The 24,036-nt window shown below is 35.7% G+C and overlaps 1 protein-coding gene across 2 annotated transcripts; it reads left to right on the forward strand.

The window, feature by feature from the left end:
* Positions 1-1,210: 1,210 nt before the first annotated feature.
* On the forward strand, positions 1,211-23,394 carry rab11fip4b (RAB11 family interacting protein 4 (class II) b). Of its 2 annotated transcripts, XM_058779703.1 has the most exons (14): positions 1,211-1,311; positions 1,452-1,587; positions 9,634-9,850; positions 10,006-10,194; positions 11,113-11,241; positions 13,340-13,375; positions 15,138-15,237; positions 16,638-16,741; positions 16,997-17,137; positions 17,591-17,672; positions 18,323-18,460; positions 18,916-19,074; positions 20,239-20,382; positions 21,446-23,394. In XM_058779703.1, exons 3-14 carry the CDS (start codon positions 9,666-9,668, stop codon positions 21,560-21,562), a joined length of 1,524 nt encoding a protein of 507 aa, XP_058635686.1. In that variant the 5' UTR covers positions 1,211-1,311; positions 1,452-1,587; positions 9,634-9,665; the 3' UTR covers positions 21,563-23,394. The 2 variants fall into 2 exon arrangements, with proteins under 2 accessions (XP_058635686.1, XP_058635685.1); XM_058779702.1 differs by having other exon boundaries at positions 1,287-1,587.
* Positions 23,395-24,036: the final 642 nt, after the last annotated feature.

The raw sequence follows: 24,036 nt of genomic DNA on the forward strand, positions 1-24,036 counted from the left end.
TTAGCTTTCATTCACCCCAAAAGAGCCCAATTGCTCTCTCCAATGTCTCTACATCTTTTTTCTTATCAAGAAGCTAAAATATGGTAGATAAAATCAGAGGTCAGAGGGAGAGAAAATGCACACCATCCGTTTTTTTGTTCCTTCAAATACCAGGAGAAACAAGATACTGCTGTCCAAACGAGATACCAGGAAGAATAAGAGCCGTAAACGCACAAGTGTTTTTGTTTTGAACTTCCCTCAAGAGGTTTAGCTAAAAAAGCTGGATGTGGTTTTGTGTCGTTTGGGGTCACTTGTATTAATGTGACGTGAAGTGAGAAACTGGAGAGAGGTGTGGATGAAGAACATTTACCTGAGCTAATGCAAAACAGACAGTGAGAAAACTTGATATGACGAGACATACAGGGAGTGTGAGAATAAAACAAAAATCAACTATATACAGTATGTTTCAGAAAAAGAAGAACTGGGTAGTACTCAGTTGGTCTAGTATGGAGCAGCAGGTGTACGTTATTTCATTAAGCTGGGCTTTGTTTGTGAACAAATGTCTTCAGGGATTATGCTGCTGGGGTCTCATAGTCACAGGGCTTTAGAAGTCACGGGTCATTTGTTAGAATGAACAGGGTGGGAGGTATGCTAACAGGACAGTTCACTGAAATAAATTAGCATTTAATGCTCTTGTCCATCTAATTTGTTTTTCACAATTAGATTTCAGAGCAGACGTAACAGTCATAAGAGTACATTTAACTCTGAGAGATAGTTGCTGATGTAAGTGGGCTTTTTGAGAGAAGACATGTTTCCAAGTCTGCAATAGTGATATACAACCACAAATCCAGTTTCACAATGAATCATATGCGCAAACACACAACTGGTCTTGTAAGGAAGGAAGTGAGATTGTGAGGTTTGGTACTTTTGTGTGTGATGTGTTGCAATTAATATAATTTCCTCCAACTTCCCCTATTGTGACATTTCTGGTGATACAAATCCTTTGAAAGTTTTCTTTTCGTATGTTTAGATTGTTTTTCTTTTTTCAACTAGATTTGAAAATGTTTCACTTGAATTGAATTTTTGCAATGTTTCAAGTCCCTAAGCCTCGCAGCTTCCAAACTAACGCACTTGTTGTTGCCACAGCGACTAGGTGTACCTGCATATATGCAAATACTTTAGACAGGAGCTAGCGTGCAGCTTTTTTAGCTCCACCCACAGGACCTCCCCTGAAGCCGGTTGCCTGACAACAGCCATAGAGATTGAGAAGGGGAGAGTAGGAGTGTCTGGAAACCAGCAACTGCTGTCAGAGCTTCTGTGAGTGTGTAGAGGGTGAGTGTGTGGTCAAACAATCCTGAATCGCGCAGTGTGTTTGCACAAGTTTCAGAAACTGTTAGATTCACTCAAGAAGTAAGCATATGAAAGTAGTCAGCATAAGGATTCTCTCTCTTTTCCTTGGCTGTGGATTACAGTAGTTAAGGACCTTTGAACAGAATCTTACCAGTGGATGAGGCCTCACCTGGATTTGAGTTGGATGACTACAGTGGATAATAGAAGTGGACTGTGAGGAGTGGAAGAGATCATGATCACTCGGCTGTGAGAGACAGGGTAAGAGGAGCTCTTTATATTGTGTTTGACTGAAGGAGGAAAGGATTTAAGGAATATAAGGAATTGATGTCAAGGGTTTCATGTTTGTGTTGCTTACTCGTGGATTACCTTTACTTGTTCCCTTCTCATTTTTGTTACTTCTCACACTCCGTTTCATTTATTTCCCCCCCCAAGTCTCACATTCTTTACTACTACTAATATGCCTAGACTGTCTTTTTTTTAATTGTTGTTCTCTGTCGCACCTGTCTCTCTTTCTCTCTCTCTCTCATTGTTAAACGGTCTGATTGCCCTGCAGTCAGTTGATAATTAGATTAATTGTTAATTGAGGGCAGCTGGCAACTTGTGTGTGCATAAACCTAAAAGTAATTTATAGTAGCAGCAGACATAATCAATATGTAGGTCAAAGTATGTATTGCAGTGGTTTCTGACCTTGACACTTTATTGTCTTTTTTGCAAAACAAAAAATTCCTTTAAAAAGGAATTATTGTATATACTTGATGTATGTGGAAGGTCTCATGAGAGTGATTGGTAGAAGCTAGACTAGAGTATTAGAATATACTGACTGTAATCTCACAATCTGGTCTAACAAATGTAGGTCTTAATGATATAATTGACAATAATCGTGTTCCTGGAACACGTAGAACGCACCACATCAGGTAACTTGACCAGCTTGAGCCATGACGGGTCATTTAAAATGTATTCTTCTAGGTGAGTGTTTTAGATATGATTTGAGGGTCACTGAATATGGATGTCAGTTGCTTAAATATCTGGTCCATAACTGAAACCTTTAAACACATAATTTCCTTAGAATTGTAATCGTCTAGTTTGTCACAAATTAAATATCGCTGTTAAAACTGCTGCTGATAGTAGACTTTGGAGAAAGATCACCATTACACAGATTTTGGTTAACTTTAATATTGGATTTTTTAAATGGTTAACTTCATATTTTAAAGTTAAATTGTTAATGGAAGTATGTGAATGTGTTTGAGACAGTGTGGCAGCCCTGCTGTTCCTATCTATCATTTTGCTGACATTTGTTATATCACCTGTCCCTCACCCTTGCAAACAGTCTTTCTTTTTCTTTCTCTCTGCTGTCTCAGTTAGTTTGAGTCTGCTAAATATAGACACGATGACCAGGGCATACTTGAATTTAACTGCCCACTTGACTTTCCACATACTTAATGTATTGTGTAAAATATTCAAACACCAACCTGCATAAAAAATCTCTGAAAATCTGTCAGAATTGATATATTGACCACTAATCAATTGTCACATTTTTTTATAAGAAAAAATTGGAATTTGATATTTAGAACTCTTACAACATTTATTCAATATGCATGACATTCAGCATCAGACGTGCTTCGAGAAATTGTAGCTTTTTTTTGGCTTTGACAACTGTGCTGTTAGAAGTACTCTTGAAATCCCCTTATGTGTTTTCTGTATCATGATATCTCTCACACAAAACCCCTCGGCTTGAGTTAACACTTTAGTACAGTCCAGGTTTCGATGCACTTTACAAGCTGCACAGCAGAGTCTAAACAAAGACCAGCTGTATGTTTGAAAATAATAAATAAATAAATAATCGGCATAGCAACCAGGCACAATCTACACTGTACATATATACAGATACGTATAGCAGTACACAGAAATAGTATGTTTATAAATATAATTTTTTTTTGCTGATGCATTAAATGTTGCACTGTTTAAATCTGAGAATTATGCATTTGGGAAGTAAACCTGGTCTTGACAGGGAGTTTTTGCTATTGACAAACCATAGTTTGGGCACGTTGTGTTTTTTTTTTTTTTTTTTTTGGATTGCAAAAATTGCAGTGCATCTCAGGATGGTGAGTCATTGGTTCCTGTGCATCAGCTCGGCCCTGACAGATCTTTTAGTTTTTTCCTGGGTGTGTGTGGGAGTGAAACAGTCTCCTCAGCTGAGTGAGAAATATGAATCAGTATAATACATTATACTGTAATCATTGTAAAAATGGAAAATACACTTGTCACTTCTGTTCTAAAACTGTGCTGATTCCAGATTTTGAGTATATAAGAAAATATCATGAGACGGGTCGAGATGAATATGCGGCAATAGACACTAGATTTTACATGGCAGTAAATTCTAACACATGATCTCAGCTTGCCTGTTAACACACCCAGTTGTGCCAATGTGCAAATGCCTCTTGGGAATCCTCTCCCTGTCTCCTAAAATGATTTCACATTTAGCATTTCCCTGAATCAGTGGTCTGAATATTCTCATTAGAATATACTGTGTCTCACTATTTTCCCCTTTTTCTAATGACAATCTCTGATCAGTTTCACTTAAACACTGCAAAAAATGTTTTTCTTACTTAGATTTTGTCTTGTTTCCAGCCAAAATATCTAAAAATTCTTAAATCAAGAAGTATTTTCTAGACAAGTAAATATTGTCTTGTTTTTAGAAAAAACATGTCAAATTTAAGTGAGTTTTTGCTTGATTTAAGAATTTTTAGATATTTTGGCTGGAAACAAGACAAAAAATCTAAGTAAGAAAAGCATTTTTTGTAGTGAACCTATAAAAAAAAAATACAATAACTGTTTATATAAAAAAGACTTTGACTTTCCCCAGTGTAATAGATATTTTAATTATAGTTGAGAAATGACTTATATAAGAATTATCTTAAGATGTAGTGCAGCTAGTTTAGCTGTGACATCATGCTACCTCCCATAGGTTGCTTAGTATTGTCCAAAGAGTTTCTGGGCTTACAGCTTACAAATAAGAGCATTCAATAGAAATCCCTCAGCATAGTAACCGCTCCTCATGTGACAGAAACACCTGAGCCTGCTTTTGGCCTAATAGAACAGTCAGGTTTTGTATAGAGTGCAGATTCTGTTGTGATTCTGAAAAAGGCTTCTTTTATCCCTTTATTTATTTAAAAAAGAACAAAACAAAACAAAAAGTTACTTGTAAATTATGGTTATTATCAGTTTGGTTTGGCATAATCAAAAAGTAATGCATTCAGTTTTTGCTACCAGGATTACATTTTACTCGAGTGAATATTTGTAGGTGAGTTTGGAAATGTAGAATTTCTGTATTGGGACATATCTTAATTCTTTGGATACAAGAAAGCTATTCAACATTTTCGCTGTTTCTGTTCAGGGAAAAGACATGGATTAAGTTACAATGGAACCTGCCATTAAGCAATCCATTATAAAGCTTATTATTGTTTTTATTATTATTTTATATTATAATTTATTGCGCTAAAGCAATTATAAACTAATTCATGAAACAGTAGAAATTTAAAATGTGTATATATGAAAAAATCAAACCATTGGAAACATTTACAATGCCTGTGACAACCTGTCCCCCAACCTGACATTTATGAGAAATCGCCTTGTATTGAGACCCATTCTATCTATCATGTAAAAATCTTCAGGGAAAGATTTTTTGATTTTTTTTAGTAGACGCTTGCTTAAATAAAAAAGCCAGTGTGGTTTTATTGAGTTAACTTAAAAATGACTTCCAGCTACAATAATGCAAACAAATTGTCACATTAGAATTTTACTTTCAAGCATACAGTTCACAAAAAAGTTTAGTCAACTTGAAATGTAAAGGTGTATTAACTAACACCTTCGATAATTGAGTTATCTCATGTCCAATCAATCTATTATAATGGTAAATTTTAAGAGCATTTTTTAACAATGATTTGTGCTATTTAACTCTTATTTGAAAACCTCACAATTCTTGAGATATAGTAACATCTTGATATAGTCTGGAGGTTAATATGTGACAACATCTCCAAGTAGACCCAGTCTCGTGTACACACTTTTGCGTGTGTATCTTTACAGACTAAAAGATTAAGAAAAGTGATATAAATCCAAGGTAAAATCATCCGTTGACTGTGTAAACCAATGAACTTCACCAAGAGTTTGAAGAGTGTATACACTATATGGGTAGAGCTGTTGCACATTTAACTTGCTTTTGATTCAAGTTAGTAAAGAGGCCTGATGAGGATTGCTATGAATTCTCTAGGCAGTGAGCAGTTAAATGGAGCCTATGATGATAAGCTGTTAATAAGATGGAAATGAGAACAGGGCCCGTGGGCTCTTTGGTTCAAGGGCGGACATGAGACGTCACATTCCAGAAAGGGTCTATGTATCTAGTAAGGGTCTAATGTACACTACTGGTTCTGTAGTTGTCTTTAGCTGCACCCATTCTGCCCTGGGGAAGGGTTATGTTTTTTTAATTTCTCCTTCGTGATATTGCATGAGTTTACCTTACTAGCTTCTGTTGTTGCCGTTCATGTAATTACCCGACTAAACCAGTTTGTTGTTTTGGGAGCAGTGTTTCACCCTGTGTGAAACAGAGAATTCTCTAAGAATGATGTAAGAGGTGGAGAGGTTTGTAATTGCTAAGCTTTCTTGTCTTACTTAATCCCAGTATTCTGTTTGAATCCAGTGACAAGTTTTTTTTTTTTCCTTTTCACTTCAGCTGGTTTCGAGTCATTTAATAATTGGTGCACCTCCTGCTTTCTGTCTAAATTAGATCATGCTTGCTAACCGTACATGTTCAAATGGTTAATTTGGCCTCTTTTAGTTTTGCTTACTGTATTCATGAAACAGCTGCCCACAGTGGCCTTGAAGCTGTTTGCTGAAACCCATTAAAATATTATATAGTAGCTGGTGGGTGGTATGTTTGTGACTTCTTAATGCATCTGTCTAAGTGGACTGGAGGAAGACTCGCACGTCTTTGACTAGACAATAAGTCATTGTTACTTCACAGTTTCTCAATACTTCACATTGTGTTTGTGTTGGAAATAGTTTTAGATATTGTACTCAATGACAGCTGGGAAAATAATGAGATGAGAACATGAAAGATGTGAAACCATTTTCCTCATGTTAGAGTACACATTGTAAATCTATGTCATAACGAACACAATTGTTAATTGTGTACAGTCATGTCAGGTGTCTGAGGTTCATAAAGAACATGTTTTCAGACAGCATGCCTTTTCAGTTTCATGTATGGCATATTGTCTTAGTACGGGATTACATAATGCCTGCAAATGACAAGTGTTTTCAACATCTGAAAAATACACTTTTTTTCTGAATGTTAAAATTATTTTGGAGACCATTATGTAATATTATTTTGAAGGGGCATTGCACTGTGAAATGCTATTGCCTTTTGTGTGTTTCACACATGCATAATAAAGCATTCAGTGTGCGCATGTACAGATCGCTTTCTAGCATTTACAATGGAAGTTGGCATCGTTTATGTAAGAGCTTCCTGCAGGGCTTTGAATGTAATATTTCAAGTTGCAGCGATTTGTGTGCATTTATAATCGGGTGCTCAAACATACAGTAGGTACGCATACTCATACCCTGCTGTTATGAGACAGCCAAAGATCATATTGTGGAGGAGGAGATCCATTCACAAATACAAGGGCACATAATTACCTATTTTGATTGACCTGTTTTGATTTTGTTCTATGACACAACATTTGAGAAAAGTGTGTGTTTGTTTTGTGTGTGAGAAAGAAGGTGGGAGAAAAAATGCTTTTTGTGTTTGTTTGTGTGTGTGTGTTTGTGCATTCTTACTGCTTCTGTGTATGTAAGACCACTCACTGTTCAAGCAGCCTGACCACACACTGGCATTTTGTATCCCTGCCCCCTCATGTTCAGCACAACAGAATACTAAAGAGCTCTTTTTTTCTTTCTCACACACGCACACCCACCTGCTGTGTGCTCAACTTACAAAAGTGACTGTTAGTTGTAGAGCCAGTTTGGTAAACCACAGAAGCAGTGAGTTATTGATTAAAAATTGGGAAGAGATTGCAATTTTGCAGTTCTGTCCATTCTTCTGCAAAGGAGGAACATTGGTGCCTGACCCATTTTAGCCATGTAGCTTTTGTTTTTGTTGTAGGTCTGTCACGTTAAAGATTCCTTCATCATTTCCTTCTGTGTTTTCCACGCTAAGACATATTACAAGCAGTTTACTTCCTTCCTTCTGTTTCTTTCTTCTATTTTCTTTATTCGGTAATCAGTTTCAGGGTGATACAACTTTCCTGATAACACAATGAATAAAAAAGCCTCATTAAAAGAATGACATTGTAGAAAAAAAAACAAACATATAAAGTATCGCATTCCTTTATTTTTTATAAAAATGCTACAAAAAATGTTACAACAACATAAAATTGATTTAGATGAGACCCCTGACTTATTAACCACATGACCGTATCAAGGTCAATATGTTTCTGAAACATAATGATATTTGTAAAAACATTATTTGTGATAACCTTGAATAATACATTTAAAACTTTTTGGAATATAATGATTATGATTTCTAGGGCTGCAACAACGAATCGATTAAATCGATAAAAATCGATTACTAAAAGCGTTGGCAACGAATTTCATAATCGATTCGTTGTGTCGCGCGACGCGGAGACGTTTGATTATTAAAAAAAAAAAAAACTTTAGTTGAGCGGAGCGGAGTGAACACACTCGGTCTCTCTCGCGCACGGATGCTAGCAGAGTTTGGCGCCTCATAAATAAAAACAAAAGTAAAAAAACAAAAAAAAAACGAGCGGAGGTAGAGGAAAGATACATGGCGGAGGCAGAGAAATCCGTGCGACCCAAGTCATCCAAGGTGTGGGAGCAGGGGCGGCGTTTGCGTATGGCAGAGTATGGCAGTTGCCATACCCTAGCCCAGTCAGGTGCTGTGAAAAATTATCCAACTTGAGTCGCTTATAATTCGTTTTATTATTTTAAATCAGAGAGTTTTAAAAATAGTAAACCAATGATAAGCATTAAAATAACTTGTCAGTAAAACTGTAACGCCATTGGATCATCGAGCTCTCAGCGAGACCTCGTAACTTCACCCCGCCTCCGTTCAGATTGACGCGCCGCGCACAGCCTGGAGAAGACGAGATCTCTGCTTTTTCGCAATGCAAGGGTGAATAAATAATTGGTGTTTGAATAGTACAGCGTTTTCTTTACTCAAACACTATGTCAGTAAAGGATAATGTTTTTGTGTGTTTGAAGAGTGGAGAAGAATTAGTTATTTGCTGTCTATATACGTTTTAAATATCCTGTGCATTATGTGCATAAGCGCTTAATTTGAGATTTTGGCCAAGTGTATTAAACAACAAGAAAAACTAAGCGCCCATATAGCTACAATCAAAGTTATATAACCTGTAAAGTTGATGAAAGCATAATGCACTTAATGCACTTATGCACTGCATAACAGCCGTTCTAACGACAGACAAAACACTCCATCTCCGTCATTCTCTGGTCAAAAACATTATTAACTCCATTTGAGCTTGATTTTCATATAATGTTAAGTGCAGGTGTCTGATACAATACCAACGCTAACGACGCAGTGTTGTTAAATTATTTAATTTTTGCACCCCAAAAAGTCTATATATTTGGCAGATGTAAAGCATACATGTGTATGTTTTTTGTATTAGTCCATTTTTATTTTATTTTATTATTATTATAACAGCTCAGGGATGTTCAAGGAGCAACATGTTTGTGCACTTTCTAAAGATTTTAGTTCTGTTTTTGAATAAAGGGTTGGAAATGAATGCTTTTTTTTGTTTTTTTGTTTTTTTAAATCCGATTCATCGATTAATCGAAAAAATAATCGACAGATTAATCGATTATTAAAATAATCGTTAGTTGCAGCCCTAATGATTTCTATTTGATGGTTATACCTTAAATAAATTTAATTTGATGGTTATTACCTAAATAAGTTTTAGTTACATAAACAGTGTAAACATTTTTCAAAACAGTATAAAAACCTGTATGAATACAAAGAATGTTTACATATTTTACATTATTTTTTAAAATATTTTTCTTTTCTTTGTTGTGTCCCTAAATTGTTCAGTCACTAGCTTGTGAGGGACCAGAATATGGCTGTGATTATCATAAATAAATGCAGTCGTCACTCCCAGAGATTTTATCCCTGGCAGACATCCATGCGTTCATATTTTCATAATTGTTTCTATTCTTTTGTAACGCAGGTTAGGTGTTGTGTGACTGTTCTAACAGTTTAATGTCTTTTGCTTTTGACAGTACAGTGAGGACAGGTCGGGCTATTAGTTATCATGTCCATCCAGGAGTGCCCAGAGAGTCCAGTGCTTGAGGATGAGGAGGGTGAGGAAAGCAGAGGGGTGGAGAGAGAGTCGGACAGAGACAGTGCAGTAGACAGCACTCTGTCGTCAGATATATCGGATGGAGGGAGAACTGGAGAAAAAGAGGAAGGGATTGGGCTTTGCCTCCCAGGAGAAAAGTGAGTGCTTTTATCATGTTTTCTTGTGCAAATAAGACTGAATTTATGGATTTGCAAATGAATTGAATAATTATTGCTTTCATTGATATTAAGGGAAAAAACAAAGTCAAAATAAATGCTTTTTTTAATTTCCATTTCCTCTCTCATTCCTCAAGGTGTGGTCAGATGTATAATCGCTCTGAGACTTCTAATCATTCTACACGTTCATCTGCCTCATTAAATGAGGAGCAGTTTGAGGACTATGGAGAAGGAGAGGATGGAGACTACAATCCTAGCAGCCCCTGTCCAGATGATGAGATCCGCATTAATGGATGTTCAGATCTGGGATCTTCTGTTTCCTCTAGGTGTGTCTGTGTGTGTATTCCAAAGGTTTTCATTATTATTACTATTTATTTAATTATTATTATTTTAACCACAACAGTACTGTCTCTCCCTCTGACTGCCCCAAAGCTTGTTTTCAAAGGGATTTTCCTTAAAATGAAAGGATGATTAGTTTAGAAATCCAGATATCTGCCTTCATTACACAAGATTTCTTTCAGCTTGTATATGTTAGTGACTGTATTAGTGGATGGAACTGTCTGACTGTGGGAACTTTTTCACTCACAAGGGATACAGCATTATGGTTCTTTTTAGTGCTGACATACTATCCAAATGGCTGGATTTGCAATGTCAAAAATATTTTTTTATTTTTTAGCACAGAGTAGAAAACCATTTTTGTGCATTTATTTTTTTAAATCAATTTTACTTGTTCTAAACATGTTTACCTGTCCCCCAAAACCCCCAAAAGCACTACCTTCTTCTATATCTTAATTTAATTTAATAGCCATTATATGTCAGGTAGATGTTGATTTGTAGTATATATCAAATTAAACAAGGTCATCTGCTTCATATGATACATGTTCTGTCATCTAATTTGCATATCTGGTTGTAAATCATATTATATTCCAGAAGTAAAATGTTTTTTTTGTTTTTTTTTAGTCATATAAATGCTTTATATTTGTACACAATCTATTACCGCCTCAATCTACTTAGCTCAAATAACTGAGACATGTTTGAATAGGTAAGACGCTTCTGTTGGGGAGATTTTTATCAGACTTGGCTTACTAGAGATTCTCACTTTTTATTTTTGGCTTCCTTCGTTTTCACTATTGTATAGTATTTTTTTCTACATTCTGCTTAGACTGAATGTTTTCAGAATGCACAGCACATTTGGTGTGCAATAAATGTGTTTGACCTTGTCTCCCTCTCACTGTTTCCTCCAGTGCTGGTCAGACTCCTCGGAAGATGCGCCTTGCTGGTGACCGGATGGATGTGTTTTGCTCTCAGTGTTGTAAGAGGGTCAGTCTGCTCAATGACCTGGAGAACAGGCTGAAAAACCTCAAAACCAACAGGTACTGCAGTTTACATCTGTTATCTGAAAGATAAAGTTATAAAATACTTTTTCACCCAGATGGGTTCATCATACACCTTCAGGAAGACTTGTTAGAGTTCAACCTTTGAAATAAGAGTTAAGTGAATACTGACTTGTCTAGTTTTTTCTTCAGTAATGTAAAAGGAGTGACCCCTCACATCTGGGAAATAAACTTTTAGTGGCTTGGAAACCACGTTAGAGGCGCTTTGAGAGGATTAGTGTTTATCAGTTCTACATTGTCTTCCTGTGGGCTACAATAGACAAGATTAAAGCAACAGTGTAATAGAGGCAGAGTGTTCCTCAAGGAGTTAATGTGAGTACATGAGAACACAGCTGAGGTGGAGGAGCTTTGATATCTTGGTGCAGTCTCTCTGCACTGCTAATGATTCACTTCCTTTTCCATACATCATTCAGCCCACCACTTTAGAGCCCATTAAAGCTTTATTAGGCATTGGGAAGTGAGCTACACACACAATCACACATCTGACTCTGCGCATTGTATTTTGCCATCTCTCTTTGTCTCTGTATCATTCTCACTCACATCCACATGAAACAACACATGAACAACAAGCAAACCCTTCTGAGGCTTTGGATACTTTGGATACTGTTCTTGTCTTTTCTTCATCCTTGCCAATTTCCAGTGAGTTTGCTTTAACAATTTTTTTTTTTCTTTTGAGAGGGCTTGTAATTAGATTCTCATTTCTTAGCCTCTCAAAACAGAGGATGAAATAGGAACTGACCGAGGGATTTTGGTGAAGAGAGTGTCATACTATAGAGGGGAAAGAAAGAAAAAATGACAGGATGGGCTTTGGGACAGAGAGGAGGAATGAAAGCTAAATGCCCTGTCAGCAGGCTGCTTCAAGAAATGCATTAGTTCACACCTCATTCTGTCACTGCTAGAAAAGCTATGTCTGCAATAACTCTGTGTGTGAGAGAGAGGAGAGAGTTTTGTGTATGAAACTTTACTATGTGCTTTCCCATAGAAATGATTAATATTTGAATTTTGAGTGGATGGTGAAGACTTGAGCAGTCTTATAGAAAAGAAACCATTAACATTCACGCTTTCTGCTCTTGTTGTGTTGATCTCTTCTCTTCTCCACTGCAACTTTTACTCAAGTAGCAGTTGTATATTTGAGCTATGTAACAAACTCAAAGACCTTTTGTGAGCTTTGTTAAGGTTGGAGGTATGTGAACTGACGTTCGTGTCAGTGCCAACGCTATATGCAAATATATTGTGAGTGAGTCTGTGTTAAGTGCAAATAATGAAATGCCCAAAAATAGAATTAAGCCTCTGGAACTTTCCACTAAAGTAGGTACAATTTGGTGTCCCATTAGTTTTTTAAAATCATCAGACACACAAATCTCAATGTTTTGTTTAGAGAATTATTATCTAACATATAATTAACTAGCATGTCTATATCACCTCTGTGATTAGGTGGTTTTGATCTAATCCACATCAGAGCACTTGAACATCTTGACTAAAATCATATAATATTTTGAACTGCTATTGAACTGTTTTTTTTTTTAAATTATTTTTCTTAACAAATTTTCAGCAAGATGTAATGCTTAATCAATAACAATTTTCGGTAACACTTTCTTTTAAGGTGTCCTTACATGTACTTACTATTATAGTAACACTTAATTATGCATAATTATATGCAAGTAACCATAAGCCAAATCCTAACCATAGAGTAAGTACATGTGGTTACTTTTATTCAATACTTTTATTTAATATTACTCAGTACTTAAATGTATAATTACACTGTAACAAGGACACCTTAAAATTAAAGTGTATCCCAATTCTCTTCATTTTTATACAAGTGTAGCATCCGATGCATTTATCAAACTCAACCATTCAATTTTGTTATACAAGTTATTATAAAAACATGGGAAATATAAGTTCAACAATAACTACAAACCATGCAAACCAACCCTCATATATACAGTAAATATACAATATATGTTTTACTGAACAATTGTTGAAAAAGAAATACATTTTCACAAATATCAAACTGAGGGATTTACACCTGCTAATATATATTGAAGTTCTAATTAGTTCTCCTTTGTTTGTTTTCCAGCCCAAACAGAAAAATCTCCAGCACTGCATTTGGAAGGTAGGTCATTCAATATCGCTATGCTCTGTGTTTGTTTGTGTAGTCTATGCTGCTGTTAATCATTACTGTGTTTGTTTCCAACTCCCTCACTGCTTTGACTGTGAGCCCCTCCTGTGGTTAAATAAATGTTATATGAAGTTGTGATATCAATATTAAGCCAGCAATATTAAACACAGTGTGAAGACAGCTTGGGAAAGGAATGTCAGTTCTATTCTAATTGAGATGGTTTTGTGAAAGCTTATTATCTTATTAAAGCTTATTAAGCTAATAAGTCAACTGAAGATTTACAATAGAATAGAAGCACATAGCAGTGGAAATTTGCTAAATATGTGCTCTAGACCAGTATTTGCTTATGTACCCCAACAGCCCCTCAGTAAGGTCACATCAAATCAGAAATGTGTTCTTCATATCAGCATACATTTAAATATGGTGTGAAGTCTGTCGATTGCGATTGAGAACACCATTTCCTTTTTATGGTTGTAAAATGAAATATGTAACCATATATGTGTCTCTCATGAGTCTAAATCTGCTTGAAAATGATTCATTATTAATATTATAGATATTAAATTTAGATTTTCATTGAGGTTCCAGACTTAGAATGTTATGGTTTGTGGTATAGTTGGGGTTATGTTGAATTATGTTTTATTATTGAAGATTCACGTTGACTTAAGTGATTGCACCCATGCTGATACAATTTGAGAAATAAGCAATCTGTGTTTATTTTACTGAATTTACTACACCAGTTGTATCTGCTGAATGATTTTCGATAGAGAGAGCTTAGCATTGTTGTGAAGAAGAGAGTGTGTCCTATATTTATAATATACACTGTGCTGGAACTATCTTCTGCATACAAATACAAAACGTACACACTTTGTTTAAAAATCTTTTGAGAAACCCCTAGGGTATGGATACCCCTGGTTGGGAATCACTGCTCTAGACAGTTCCCTTTGTGTTTAATTGCAAGAATCTGATCAAATGTTGCGTGGGAGTGTAAACGCTGGGTGACAAAAATTGTGTGGGTGAATGGCAGTTTTTTTTTTTTGGCCCTTTGGCAACCGGTCTCCTCCTCTAAATCACAGTGACAAGATGAAAGTGGCCTGCCACAGCTGACCTGAGTGTAAGAGAGAGGAATAAAGCAGAGTCACAGAGAGAGACCGATGTGTGTAATTTATATAATGGATTCTCTTGTGCGAAGTCATTGCTGTATTGAGAATGACACACAGCAATAAAACAAAGCGACAGAGTTATGTGAATGTGTATTTGTGCACACGCAAGATTACGGCTCTCAGAGGCTAATGCAAGTGGGACAAGAGAATAGTGTGCGTGCCTGCGCATGCGCTTGTGTCTTTTAGACGAGTGCTGTTTGGTTCTGTGTGGGTGTGTCGACTGGATCGGACACTGCACCAGCTCTCGCAATGCCTGTATTGGTCAGTCCCTTCTCTCCCTCGTCACTGCAGTGCTCCTAAAGATGCTCAGGCATGGAATATGGATTCATAGAATGGATGAGTGGTCTGCTGCTGTGATGCAGCATGGGTAATGTAGTTTGCAAGTATTGATGCTGCAGTGTAGTCCAATCCATCCATAGGTCTGAGCAGAGAGGTAAGTGGGACGTTACTCTTGCAAAATATAGCTGTCAGCATGGGATCTGAATGCTGAGGATGCACAAAATGAACTGGTGTGGCGTGGGATGAAACAATTGTGATGAATTATAGTATTTTATGATTAAATTATCTTGTTTATGTGTGTATTTTGGGCTCAACAGGCAGCTGCTCCACAACAGTAACCTCAGCAGTAGTAACGGCAGCACAGAGGATTTGTTCCATGACAGCATTGACTCCTGTGAAATAGACATTACTGAGAAGGTAAAATCCCCTCACAGTACACTCACTTCCTTCCTGAAGACTGCATCACCAATGCAGTCTATCTTTGGAGTGTCTTATTAAACACACACTTAGTCCTGACCTGCGCTCAGGAAATCACATCCGTAGGTGTAAGCTTCTTAATGCAGGGGGTCAAATGGGTCCAGATGATGCTGCTGACTTAAATTGGATTTTGTCTGTGTCTGGGTGTGCACTGTTATGTCCTAAGGGTTGATTTTAATTAAACTAACTGTCTTGGAAACTTTTCTACCTCTTCATTGCCTTTATGTATAGATTTTAGTGTTTTCCAGACACAGACTTTCAATCTTAAAATATGACTTTTTTAAAAATTGTTATACATGTATATGTGACCCTGGACCACAAAACCAGTCATAAGTGTCAATTTTTCGAAATTGATATTTCTACATTACTGATCAAAAATTAAGTTTTGATACATTTACAGTAGGAAATTCACTAAATATCTTCATGGAACATGATCTTTACTTGATATCCTAATGATTTTTGGCATAAAAGAAAATGTATAATTTTGACCCATACAATGTATTTTTGGCTATTGCTACAAATATACCCCAGCGACTTAAGACTGGTTTTGTGGTCCAGGGTCATATATATATATATATATATATATATATATATATATATATATATATATATATATATATATATATATATATATATATATAGATATATATAGATATATATAGATATATATAGATATAGATATATATATATATATATATAGATATATAGATATATAGATATATATATATATATATATATATATATATATAGATATATATATAGATATATATAGATATAGATATAAATAATATAAAATACGTGCACACACACACACTGTATGTATAATTTTGCCTTAAAAAAAGGAGTCAACTAACACCACAAATATTACATTGAAATGTAATTTCACCACAAAATACAATGCAATACACAAACATAAGTACATAATTCAAGATACTTGAGTGGTGGAAAAAATGGATTATGATGTTTCATAAAAATTACAGAATTCAGCTGCAATACATGTCCACTGTTGGACCTTGTTAGCACACACATTAAGTAAACTAGTTAGTGTCTAAACGTCCTCAGAGCCAAAAGTGCTTATAGTTTAAAAAAAAAAAAAAGAAAACATTGTTTTTTTTAAAGTTGAAACAGGATCACTATAGGTTTGTACACACAAACGCTTTTCAAGCTCTTAACCTGTACTGTTGTTGCAAAGCTTTTTTTTTCTCTTTGGAATGTGCAGATCAGGGGTTATGTTTCAGTGCTGACAGTCATTCAGACTAAACTGGTTCAGAAATGACTACTAATTCAGAGCTGTTCTTCGAGTGATAGTAAGATTTGCATATATTCTAACTTTGTTACAGGTGAGGTACTTGGACAAAAAAGTGACAGAGCTGGAAAATGAGATTCTGATGAACGGGGATGTGAAGTCGAAGCTGAAACAGGAAAACATACAGTTGGTTCACAGGTAAATTGATACTCAAAGTCCACCCACCCACTCTTCAGACAAAGTTCATTTCATTGGAACTATGTTATATGCATATGTATTTGCATACTTGTCTCTTTAAACAGCAGATTCTTTCCACTAGCAAACCTTCCATGAAAATAGTCCTAACAAAAGTTTTGCATTTGCTAAATGCTAAAAGGTCAAAGTGGGCCTCAGCAGGACTGACAAATATGCATGATGATGATGATGATGATGAAGAAGACTGTGCTTCAACAGGATTCACGAATTGGAGGAGCAGCTAAAAGACCAGGAGACCAGAGCGGAGAGCATGATGGAAGAGGAGCTCAGGAGACACAGAGAGGCCTACAGCCGACTGGAGAAAGACAAAAACACACAGATAGAGCTGCTCACAAATAGGTTGGCTCATCTCAAAACCAGAACTGCAATTCCAGTAAAATTATCTAAACATTTTTAATAAATCTAACTAAACACGGTTAAAACAAGAACAATGCTTTGCCTGTGGTTTAAGAAACAACAAAACAACTGTGGTTTTGAAAGCAAATTTGATTTAGAATTAAAGTTGTATATCTTCAATGTTTAGATTTTTTTTTTTTATTATTGGAAAACAGGGCAAAAATATTAATAATACTATTGTTTTGTCATGCAGTATAATGCTTTTAATTTCATTTTAAGGTGAAAAAAAGCAGTCTCAGATTGTTACACAGAAGAGTGACAGTTGAGCCACTGAAGGCCCTGATATTTCATCCAGAAATCTTCATCTAGAATTTTTCATTCTCAGGGCGGAAGGTGGAGGCTTATTACAAGAGTATGATGGATGGCTTGTTTTTATTTAATTTTTCCCACTGGCAGAGTACACCAGCTAGAGGAGGAAAATGGAGAGATGGCAATAAGCATGAACAGACTGAAATCCCAGACAGAGAAACTGGATGAGGTAAGATATTTTTATTATACAGTAACTGGCTTTTTTTTTTTTTTTAGGAGAAAATGGAGGAAATTTACCATTTTGATTTAAGGTGAAGGAGATGCGAACGAGGATGTGCAAATGCTTGTAATGGCACTGTTTGTTTAAATGTTTAAAACAAAATTAATTCCTCACGCCTGTTAATATTGCAAAGCTATCTCTGGGAGTTCTCACTCTTTCAAAATGATGAAAGCTACATGCATCTTATTTTCAGAGGAGGAATATTAAAAAAATATTCTGTACAATTCTATAATTCACATTTTATTATTCTAAAAAAAAAAATGCATGTTGGCTTGAGATTGCAGAAAGGGTTTGAAACTGAAAAAAAAGAACAACATGAACATATGATTATGAAAGTAGTAAAGTATTTAAAAATAGTTTTCTAAATGTCCCCAGAACCAGAAGTGCTCATAGGTAATTATTAAATAAATAAATGAACAAAACAAACAAACCAAAGCTTTGATGGTATCTGTTTTAATAAAATATTATTACATCAAACTTATTTTTAAATATTGGGTCACAAAAAATGACCCAATAGTGATTGTACAGATAAATAAGTGACCTGTAATTGACCTAATTGACTGTATGCATAAATTTTTTGTTTGTTTGTGTATGTAAAGGAGAGACAGCGGATGACGGATAAGCTGGAGGATACAAGCTTGCGGTTGAAGGATGAGATGGATCTGTACAAGAAGATGATGGACAAGCTACGGCAGAACAGAAATGAGTTTCAGAGGGAAAGGGATACCATGCAGGAGGTAAGGCCGTGTGCTAAAGTTTCCAGTGGGTAAAAATGTACAGTAAATTTCAGAAAGGGCAGCGAAACAGTAAAATTATTCAGCAAACTGTCAAAAGCTAAGGTTTTCTACTTGTGTGTCAACTGTTTTAAGATGGTCACCCAAAAATATTTAGAGATAGAAAAGAGTGGCAGAGCCTTGGGCAACTTTAGTTGATCTCAGGCTTAAATGGATTGTGTACTTAAAAACCACATACAAGTCAAACACTGAGAGGAAGTTACTCAAGCATAGAGAAGACTAAGAAGCATATTCTATTCACTAGTATATTGAAATTAATTTATTCATTTAGTCCAGAGCTACCTTTGTTTTATTCTGCCTAAAGGCTATACAGCACTCGTGTACTTGACTGGCAAATATAAAATAGTAATGTTGTCAGTTCAGTAGCTTAGTGATTTTTCTGTTTCGTTTATGTTCAGCTAATTGAGGACCTTCGGCGAGAACTGGAGCACCTCCAAATATACAAGCTGGAGGCAGAAAGAATGGGGCGTGGCCGCAGATCTTCCATTAGCCTATCAGAATACAGCACTCGAACACGTGAGAGTGAGTTGGAACAGGAGGTCAAGAGACTAAAACAGGTGAGAGAGATGGAAAACTGGCAACTTGATCTTTTAGCAGGTGTATTTCCTATGGCGTAGGCTACGGTAGTTCCTGTTGAGAAACAGAATGAGTGCTAATTATTTTCCATTTTCACACAAAACTATGCATATATTTAAAAAAAAAAACATTTCTTTCTTTCTTTCTTTATAAATGTTACTTTTCAACCTCTTGGAGCTGGATGTGATATAATAACTGGAACAGTGGTTCCTCCAGGAAAGGCTGTAAACGTAATTCAGACACAGTCTCCACTTTTTGTTTTAAAAAGCAAAGAGAACACCATAAAACAGTGAAACCAAAATAAACATTTTTTTTTAATCACCTGTCTCTTATTTAATCTTGTTTACTCTGTGTATATGCAGAGGAGCATTTCCAAGGACATGCCCTTTGACCTCCAGCAGCTTGTGTCTGCTCGGGCACGACTCTGTCCGAGTCTGATGGTAAACTGTAATTCCTGTGCAGACTTAATATCATTTAATTAACCACTAATGTGTTCATTCACAAGGAGTCTATTTTCAGATTATCTGCCAGGCTGACATGCCTTCTCACTTAACATCTAATATAGACACACTTTTTTGTAGATTGTAGATTTTGTAGTTTCATGTTCCTGTGAAAAGAAGGGGATAACTACAAAATACCATTGAAGTGCTATTACGCTAAATATCATCAATATCACCTCTTGCCCACAGCGGAGTTACAGCCATGTTTCTCAAAGCTTTCTGTTTTCATACTACTCTAATTTTCCATTTCCTTCACTCCACTGTTGCTTCAGCCTTAAAAAAACACTCACCCATGCAAAACTCCATTCACATACTTCATACCTGGTGTTATTATACTATGAGCGCACTTGGACACTGCTTGAACAATCAAATTAGAGGCCTGGAACTAATTGTGGAATAAAGTAATATAGCGTTTCGTCTTGTGTATGTCTGTTATAAGAAGATCTAATAATTTTTTTTCTAATCTAGAGTCATTGCATAATCATCTCAAACCAGATTACCATCATTTACTGCTTTCTTTTGCCAGCAGAAGCTGGCTAACCAGCTCTCTTGTTTCAGTTAATAAGGCCACAATAAGGAAAAGGAAAAGCAGGATAACTTCTGGATCATCTTTTAGGGGTAACTCCTCCCTCTTTCCTTTCACAGGAGAACCAGAAACTGAGGGAACAGAATGAAGATCTAAATGGTCAGCTTCTCAGTCTGAGCCTCCATGAGGCCAAAAACCTGTTTGCCACACAGACAAAAGCGCAGTCTCTGGCCATGGAGATTGATCATGCCTCCCGCGATCAGGTAAGAGAAGTAGAGGACTTTGTTCTGAATATTTTAAACAAAGAGTACATGACTATGATGTACTGATAAAACTGGATAATACTAGTGGAAGTCTGTAAATAAAAACACCTTTTAATGTGTACCAGTAAGCAATAGAACAGTATGAAGCATGTTTTATTTTATTTATTTTTTCTGGAAAGTTCTCTGAAAAGGGCCTCTGGTGCCATATACAATATAAACAAAATAAATTAATTTTGTGAGGTACTTAAAGGAATAGTTCACCCAAAAATGAAAGTTGCGTGATTTACTCACCTTCATACCATTCCAGTGGAGGAGAAAAAAAAACAAATAAAAACCAAACCCTACTAATGTTCTGAGGAAAGGAGAAATAAAATACAATATGTTCTGAAATGTTCATTAGCATTACTGGGACAAAAGTTTTCTGAAACAGCCAATGGACCCTTTTCACAAGACTGTGATGACGTGTTTAACGGTCATCAGCATCATAAATCCTCTAAAGTTTTTCATATTTGTATTTTTTTATAAATGTATGTACATTTATAACACTATTCTTTGTATTGTATTACCTTGCATCAAATTACAAAAAAACTAGTTTACGCTAATGCGAGAGTGTTTCTAATGCAGCGTCTATGGGATGGATGGTAAATTTGACATCGTTCTCTCTTCTGACTGCCGTTATCAGTCTCTGTTTTTTTCCCTTTTATTGAAAGTCATGAAAACACTATCGTGGATTTTTTCTATTGCTATTTGAGCAAATGGGAGTGCAAAAAATATATTTGTGATACCCTCCCATTCACCGCTCTTCAAGTTAACCCAATTATGACGACTTCCGCTGCTGAGAAACCCGGAAATGTGAAAAAGGTCCATAGCTTTGTGTGAGGAACAGGCCAAAATTAAAGTTTTATGTGTGTGTTAATCTTGACCTCCTCAGTAGTTCTCAAATCTCATTCAAAATGTAAAATTTTTGGCAAACTTTACGTTTCTTTTTTTAATTTATTTTATTTTGGAGACCTGTCCAATTAACCATTCCTATACCATTCTAAACTTGTTTTGATTCCCACAGTTGATGGAAGCCCTCAAGGAGCAAGAGGAGATAAACTTCCGACTCAGGCAATACATGGACAAGATAATTTTATCTATTCTGGACCACAACCCGTCTATTCTGGAAATCAAAAACTAAAAGCCTGTCATAAGCTGTTTAGAATCTTAAGAGTGGATCTAGAGCTCCCCCTGAGGTAGCACTGAACCTCAAATGACATGTGCCTCTGAATGCACAATAACTACAGTGTGCTGGTGTTTTGTGCACCTTTCTCATGCTACAAAAATCTAAAATATACTAGTGAAATTTTTCATGCACTTTTATAGGGCATTTTTGCTGCTCTGTACAACACAAGGGAGTTTTTCACTGGAATGTCATTATGGTTACTGAATTGCACCAACTAATATGTGAATATATGACACTGGATGTTCACAGAGTGTATTTGCGTTATATGGATGGTGTATGTTTGCTGAGTTTGCACTGGGGATGTGATGAGAGAGGCTGATTGATTAAAAACAAAAACAAAAAAAAGGAATATTTACCTATTTGATGGCCATCAAAGCCTGTCCCATTCAAAGCTGCGGAGTATGATCAGAGGAAAGAGACTTTTGTGGGTATACTTGTAATGATTTTGGTGAGCGAGTTTTTGACTGTCTTCCTATTATAAATGGCAAGTGAGGGAACAATGTAAGGAGAGACAAATTAGAAGAATAGGGGAGAGGTAATTGAAACTCGAACTGGAACTTGATAACACTGCCTGTTGTAAAAGAAATCCATTTTAGAGCAGGGCAATGCTCTAGTCTGTGTTTGCAATGTAACGGTGAGATGTTTATTCTGACATTACATGCAGTATGTGTGCTTAAAAAGGAAGTGAAAATTCAAGAGGCTGAATGTAAAATGTCATTGTGAATGTACCAAACAAGTAGTATTTCAGGTTATTTATAGGCTTTAGCATAATAGTTTAAGACCTGTCTGTTCATCAGCTGAATTATGTTCTTAATAGCCTTAAAGGGACTTGCACTTGTTCTTCCGAACAAAAATAATGTTATTAATTTCAAATGCACGATTCTCACAATTTTCTATAATGTGATTTAAATACAAATAAATGTACATCAGATAATACAGGTCTAAAACACAAAAAACTGACATTTGTGTTCCTATCGCAGGAAGGTTTCATATTTTGAATGTCAGACATTTTTAAAATGGTAATTTTTTTTAAAGAGTATCCTAAAAGTGTCCCTCACAGTTACACATTTCTCTTATTCAGTCAATAGATTGTATGTGATGACAATATAAACCATCTGATTTATTCTGTGCTGATATAGGCCTACATTCAGTATATGTGATTCTGTAAATGTAATATTTTCTCACATAAATGCCTCCTATTTCCTTGTGCTTTTCACTTATTAGTTAAAACCTCTAGTAAACCCTTTTTTCAGTCACAAATTAAATAATTGCTGAGCTATATTACACTTTATACGTGTGTGGGATTTTTAAAAACATGTAAATTAATTACCTTTTTACTTGCACCACTCTGCTTTTTCATTGTTCCTCAATTTATTTTATGAATACTTTTATCTGATTATATAATACTGATTAATTCTTATTCTATATTAATGAAGGAGGCGCTGGAGAAGGTGGCAGTATTAGTTTTGCTTGTTTATGAGAGATCAAATTAACTCAGTGGCTCATGTCGTCACAACATGCTGAATGGTGACACTTTAATCCAAAAAAAGGTATCTGTAGACTTGCACAAAATGTATACCAATTGCATTTCATTTTCTGCATAAGATTAATCTGAAATGCCTTAGCAATACTTATGACTGTGGGCTTATTTCTGTTTCAGATCTAAATTAGATCAAGATGTGCATATAGGCATTTACTTCTGCATGTCAGGTGTTACTGAATTTACTGAACTTGAACATGAGAAATTAACAAACTGATCTTTTAAAATAAAACAATACAAAATTCCATATGTGACTTAAAGGGTTTGGTATATACAGTACATGACCCCTGTATTCAAGACTGATGCAAAGAGAATCAGCAGATAGGTTTATATAATATGAAACTTTTATGAATCTCGTCACACGTATGTGTCAAGCAAAGAGCAAGAGTCATATAGGTCATGATACAATGGATATAGTATTCCAATCATGGAGAGAGAGAGAAAAAAAACATAAGGAAAAGCAAAGGATATCACAAACAACATAGGAGCAATGAACACCTGCTATTGTCATGTCATGCTATAGCCTACAACAATTTACATAAGGGTTTTTTTTTTTTTCAGAAAGGTGGAAAGATACATGGTCAAGTTGCGTTCACTAGAATAGTTGGAACTGTTAATATGTTAAAAAAAAAAAACTTCTGCTGGAACAAAGGCTGCACAGATGCCTACAAGGCATATTTTTTAATTACTACCTTGGATAACAATAACACTCTTAATAATTTATATTGTTATTGTTCCTTGTTTCATCATAGCAAAGAAGATTAAATGAAACTGTATGAAACACTATTGCTCTTGAGCTGATATTTCTGCGGTAGGCCTAACTTCCGTTCATTGTTCTATTGGGTTGCAAGTTAGTTCTATTGGGTTGTTTTATTTAACACCAAGACGA

The sequence above is a fragment of the Onychostoma macrolepis genome, chromosome 06, assembly GCF_012432095.1.
Source record: "Onychostoma macrolepis isolate SWU-2019 chromosome 06, ASM1243209v1, whole genome shotgun sequence".
In the NCBI taxonomy this organism is placed as follows: Eukaryota; Metazoa; Chordata; class Actinopteri; order Cypriniformes; family Cyprinidae; genus Onychostoma; species Onychostoma macrolepis.

Coding starts and splice junctions, on each gene's coding strand:
- rab11fip4b (XM_058779703.1), top strand. CDS start 9,666: ATGTCCATCCAGGAGTGCCCAGAGAGTCCAGTGCTTGAGGATGAGGAG. Junction 17,673..18,322: donor AGACAGAGAAACTGGATGAG/GTAAGATATTTT, acceptor GTGTATGTAAAG/GAGAGACAGCGGATGACGGA. Junction 18,461..18,915: donor AAAGGGATACCATGCAGGAG/GTAAGGCCGTGT, acceptor GTTTATGTTCAG/CTAATTGAGGACCTTCGGCG.